Source organism: Thunnus albacares, chromosome 24, assembly GCF_914725855.1.
Source record: "Thunnus albacares chromosome 24, fThuAlb1.1, whole genome shotgun sequence".
In the NCBI taxonomy this organism is placed as follows: Eukaryota; Metazoa; Chordata; class Actinopteri; order Scombriformes; family Scombridae; genus Thunnus; species Thunnus albacares.
The window spans coordinates 456,284-462,283 of NC_058129.1; the positions used below are offsets into that span (position 1 = coordinate 456,284).

Below are 6,000 nucleotides of genomic sequence, written 5' to 3' on the forward strand. Positions count from 1 at the left end.
AAGTTGAGAGCTGAGCAGAAATCAATGCTTCTTATGTGGCTTGCACCACTTAAGGAAGCAAACACGTACGTACTGTTATTCTTGTTAAGGCCAATAATCTCTCCTTGCTGGTTGAGTATGAGATTTCTTTGCGTTTATTCCGAACATAATTCTCGGATCCCCGCTCAACTTTAGGTGAGTTGACTCGTCGTTTTCCCCGCCATCCACTGAGAAGACCAGCTGCTGCAACCCATCAACAATGGGAGGACACCAGCCTCCGTTAGGATCCAGCTGTTCAACCAAGTTTGGACCTAACCAACAGACTACACAGTCACCCACTCGCTTCCCTAAACGGTCCAAGTTAGAGGCTACTTATCTTCGATAATTATAATTAAAACTGTTGCTAATAACCAAACCTGCTCCTAACTGAGTCTCAACAGAAGAATAGAAACAAACCAAAGAAGCTTATCTTGCGAGTTCACTGTCAATATCACAGGAGACTCTTAATATCTTATGCAACTTGCATTTTTTATTTGCCAAAACTAACAGGAAACATTCTTTTGATGAAATTGGACTTTCTTTCTGTTACTAGTTCCCCCATTATTTTTACCAGTTGATAAATATTTTAATGATTTATGTGTCATAGAGGGAAGCGGTGCTTTCATTTTTTGGGCTCCTGAAGGGGAATGTGAGAAAGAAAGTTTAGGAACCTCTAGTTTAAATAATCAGACAAAACTATTGGCTTGTTTCAAACCTGTCCCCACGTGACTGCTGTCTGCTTGTGTTTGTTGACCCATTTTACTTTGTTGCATCAATTACTCTGTGTTCCCAGATTCTCAGAAATGATGGACAAAACTATAAAAATAGGATTCAAGTGGTAATAAATGTGGAATTAATATTAATAAATAATCATAAAGCTGAATAATAAAGCTGGTGTGTCAACTGGAAAGAACTTCTCTCTCAACTTATTCTGATGAAAAAGAATTGCTTTACAGTTCTGAAAGTTTCAAAGATGAATCTGTCTTTTTTCTTTCTGTCTTACTCTCTCAGATTCCAGACAGATGCAGTCATCTCCATCTTGGTCCTATGACCAATCATATCCCTACCTTGGCCAGATAACCACGCCCAGTGTCCACTCAGCCAATCCCCTTTCGCCTGGTCGCTCCTCACTCAGTGACCTTTCCTCACGACTGACAGGTAACACACACGAGCATGTACACACAGAGAAAACAGAAAGAAGAACATAAGTGAGGAGATAAGTAGGTTGTAACTGTTGACATTTGCTCTCTCTCAGGTCCTGACCTCACAGCATTTGGTGACCCCAGGATGACCTTAGAACGACCTTTCACCTCCCTCCCCTCCTTGCCTGACTCCCGCTTCTCCGACCCCCGGGTGCACTACCCTCCCACTGCAGCAGCCTTCACCTACACCCCCTCCCACAACCCAGTCTCCAACAGCGCCCTCGGCATCACCATGGCAACAGCCATGGCGACTACACCTGCGGGGAGGTATCACACCTACCTGCCTCCTCCCTACCCTGCGAACACCCCCCACCAGGCTCAAAATGGGCCCTTCCAGTCCACCTCCTCACCGTATCACCTGTACTACTCCACCGCTGCCAGCTCCTACCAGTTCTCCGTGATGGCCGGAGGAGGAGGCGGAGGCGACTCACGCTCCCCGCCAAGGATCCTACCACCATGCACCAATGCCTCCACAGGTTCGTCCCTACTGCACCCCTCTTTGCCCAATCAGAATGAAGGGGTGGGTGTGGAGGTGGAGTCCAGCCACAGTAGCTCCCCCACAAACATGGCAGCCGCTGAAGCTGTCTGGAGACCTTACTGAGCCAGCTGAGGTGGTAGACTAACACTTTGAATGACGCACAATGGTTGCGCTCATATAAGGTGATCTCCTGGTCATGTGATGACGGACACCAACAAGGGCAGAGCAAACTGACATCATTGAACACATAAATACGCAACAATCCAAAATATGATAGAGAGACATGAAAGGCAATAAGTCTAAGTAATATAGTCTAAGTAATATAATTGACAAAGATAATATATCAACATAAAGATAGATCTCAAACTCGGAGGCTGAGTGGTCACAAAACTGCTCATCTCAGTTAAAGTGTAAGGCCGGTGCTATTGTATACTTCTTTTACTGTCAAGTAATCTCATGAAAAAAAACATACCCAATAATGTATTAGTTCATCTCTCAATACTTTCTGACTTCCCCTCATGTCTTGCCTGTCAGCTACAAGCCCATTGGTTTTGGGCCCACAAATATAAAGTTTCATTTTTTTTTAAAAATGCTCAATAATTTCTTCAAACAGTTGGACACTGTAGTTTTTAACAAACATTTCTCAGACAAAAGGAAGTAGTGCATTTGTCAGGGACTATTTTTAACGGTGGATTAATCCACATTTAGCATTCTAGTGAGTACACAAAATACTTGTTAGTAAATCAATTCATTGTTGGTTTGGCTCTGCACATGAGATTTGTTGAAAATAAGAAACATATAGAATATCACCAGACTTCTCCTTTAAGGGACCACCTGTAAGTTATATTCACTTGAGTGTGTTCCATATCATTTATTGAAGATGCATTTCCTACACGTTTTCATCAGTCTTCCACAGTACAGGACATCTGCTAGTTAATAAGCTGATATATTTTTGTTAGCAGTTACATGGAGCACTACTTGATGTGCTCACCAAAAAATCCCAAATGTACCAGATCATATCGGCAATGTGACTTTCAAAACATCGAGAGCATGGAGTATGTGTTTATAGGGTGCAATCGGGTGCTACAATAAAGTCATGATGACTTGAAAGACTCTCTAAGACTTCTGAAACAGCTGAAAGGATAGTCTGGTATCATCCAGTGGTGGTGCCCCCCAGTTAGCAGCAATATTAATTGCCACCTATCAATATTGCTTTGAAACTGCTTTGACTTTGTTTGAATTGTTCAGTGATAGTTGGTTTGTCATTTTTGGAACAAAAACAAAACAACAAACAGAATGACTGACAGGTGTGTTAACCAACAGACAGCGTCAAGTGGGGCTGAGCTGACTCGTTAGGTTATAAAACCAAACATCCCAGTGTCACTCCGCACACAGAAAGGGACACAAGACCCCAGAAAGGAGCTTCTATAAAATGAAGGATATTAAAGTGGACAGAAACATTGAGAGGCTTTACACTGACAAAGTGCATGCAGTAGCACTTAACTGATCAATTCATCTTCCTTTGTAAAATAACAGGACTTCTTCCTCATACATGTTGTTGGTGTTGTGAATAGATGATTTGTTCTTGCCAAATATTGTGATGGCCTGTTTGTGTTTACCTTCATCAATCCATCCCTCCATCTTTTTTTCTTCTCAATGCTTTCACCACTCCTGTCTCATCATCGGTGGACATTTTTTGAAAAACTGAGCCCATCACCTCATAGGCCCCTAAGGCTGACTTTATCCTCGCCCATCAAGATAATTCATCATAAATTTCAACTAACCTTATTTTTTAGCGACCCTTTGACATTTTGGCAGATGATTTTTGTCAAAAGTATCAGCTGAAATTTGGGGTTCAGTGTCTTGCTCAAGAACACTTCGACATGTGGGCAGGAGAAGCTCGGGGATCCAAACAACAACCTTGTGATTAATGACCGAATTGCTCTACAGCAGTTCAACAAGTTGCTTGATTGAATATTTATTGTTGCATTGATCAAAGCTACATTTGATGGGACATTTTGATCAGATTTCTACACTAACACAGAAGACAATGTTGAGGCCTAAACTATGTCTCAGAGGAGGAACACATTGGCCACACTGGGCCTCATGCAAGAACATTTTCATATTTTTCTCCTAAATCTCTCTAACTTTTTTGTGTGTGATTTCAAGTCAGATTCAGCAAACTCTCTTCACTCCATAAACTTGCCATAATTTCAGCCTAATAAATACATACATAAATACATGAGGAGGTGCATGTTAATGTTAGCATATCATTAACATAATCAACGCCCCTAAAATTGCCATCAAGGGCAAACTGTTCGCTTCATTCACAAATTGTTACCAAAGAGTAAAAAGAAGACTTTGATACTGCAGAGCTGAAATCAGCAGACAATTTAGCAGTGCTAGCATAGCAGTAGGGAATCCGAAACAATTAGAAAATATGAATCCAGCTGTCAGCGATATGTGACGACAGCAGCACTGTAGTAACAGAAATAAAGAGGGAATGCTTTGACATGATGTTAGATACTAAAAAATGTCTTTCTAAACCAAAGCACTCTGTGACTAATATGAGAGGTATTACATGTGACTGTCACAGAGATATTAGGGGAGATATTATTATAGCCTACAATAGGTGATGTTACTGCTACACAACATGATATTGGACAGAGACCTGCAGAGAGACACCGAGGCAGCTGTTTACAACTACTACTGAAATGTAGACGCTGTTGTGCTGAAATGTGACAATACAAATCATCAAATCTAGTTATATATTTTATTTCAGTCCATTTCAGCAGCATATTTAAACTCTAAATGAATTCAGTTTAAGGCATTATAATTTCAAGTCTAATGTTTTTGCCCTGTGAAGAACACAGACTGTACAAGACTGGTACAACATGTCTGGACCACTTGTGAATTTCGTTCCTACCTCAGAAAAAATTCTACGTCCGAGAAAATTGATGAATGCCACAAATTTTCTGAAATCCCTCATACATGCCACAAAAAATCTGTTGGTACTAGTGCTTCTTGCATGAGGCCCACTGTCTTCCATCAGCAATTCTACTCAAAAATGACTTATTGTGGCCTTCCACTTCTCTCATTCCCTCACCACACAGAGAAACTATTACAGCATGGAGTTTTATAAAATAGTTTAATTTATTCCTATGAAACCATTTTCTGTAGCCTTTCATGCATCTGCATGTATGTGTGTGTGAGAGAGAGAGAGTGTGTGTCACATTTGCCCATGATCCACTGTTAAAGTATTGTATAAAACCATGGCTGTAAATGACACCTGCATTTGATCATGCTTTCATCGCCCTTCCTCACACACATTCACACTCACAGCAGTTTTGTTTTGACAATGTTGATCGTGCAGCATCAAGTTTCTCACATTTGGTTTTGATTTATATAAATATTCTTGTGAAGAAAATACAACTGTTTTCTTGTATTTATTGAATGTCAGACTTCTTTATCTTTCTCCATATATAAAATTCTCTCCTGCAGGCTGCCACCGGTATCCATGCCAAACCACCCCCACACACCACACATACACATACACACATTTCATCCTGCTATTCCTGAACATGAAGGAATTTCTACAGGCAAACAGACATGCCCTAGCTTGCCTTCTCTGCAAGTTTACACTCACACACACACACACACACACACACACTGGCTGCTAAATAAAGGTGGGGTGTTTGCAGCCAGAGTTCACAGTATAAAAAGCTGTTGTAGTGCAGGCAGACATTGGGAAAACGAGTGCACAGTGTGGGTAGAGTATCATGTTAGTCAACTTACTTAGAACATACTGTAATGGACACCAAAAATCATCAATGTGTTTACAGAGCGTATTGGTTTTCATGCTTAACACCTTCAATACTTGAATAAATGGTGAGCCACCCTAGTTTGTGGAAGACTTCACCTGTTCAGGCAGCCTTATCAGCAAGGACCGCAGAACACATCAAGACAAGGCTGGGGAAAGCCCAAGGTGTGTTTTCCCAACTCCACAACATCTGAAAGTCCAAACAAATGTGTCAGTATGCTTCAAGGAAACTGTTACACACAAAATGTTGCCCGAACACGTCTAAAAGCAAAAGTGTTAGAAAAAATGTATAGTTGCCATCATAAAGGGATGAGACACAATAAATTTGTATAGACAGAACATGATAGAAGTATTGCTGCGTAAAGCTGGTATGATTGTTGGTTTCAGAAAGTTAAGGGGTCAGTATGCTTCAGATGAAGTATGCGTCAGATAAATGAAAAGCATCTGAAACCCCTTCCCCCAACACCTCTCCGAAGTTGGAA

The 6,000-nt window shown here is 41.0% G+C and overlaps 1 protein-coding gene across 4 annotated transcripts in view; it reads left to right on the plus strand.

The window, feature by feature from the left end:
* The window catches only part of runx1 (RUNX family transcription factor 1), an 82,445-nt gene extending 77,325 nt beyond the window's left edge, over window positions 1-5,120 (plus strand). For all 4 annotated transcript variants that reach the window (XM_044345138.1, XM_044345141.1, XM_044345139.1 and 1 more), the window contains 2 exons: window positions 1,030-1,176; window positions 1,274-5,120. In XM_044345138.1, the coding sequence (XP_044201073.1) occupies window positions 1,030-1,176; window positions 1,274-1,821 (695 nt within the window). In that variant the 3' untranslated portion in view covers window positions 1,822-5,120. The remainder of the gene's footprint in view (window positions 1-1,029; window positions 1,177-1,273) is intronic.
* The last annotated feature ends 880 nt before the right edge of the window (window positions 5,121-6,000 follow it).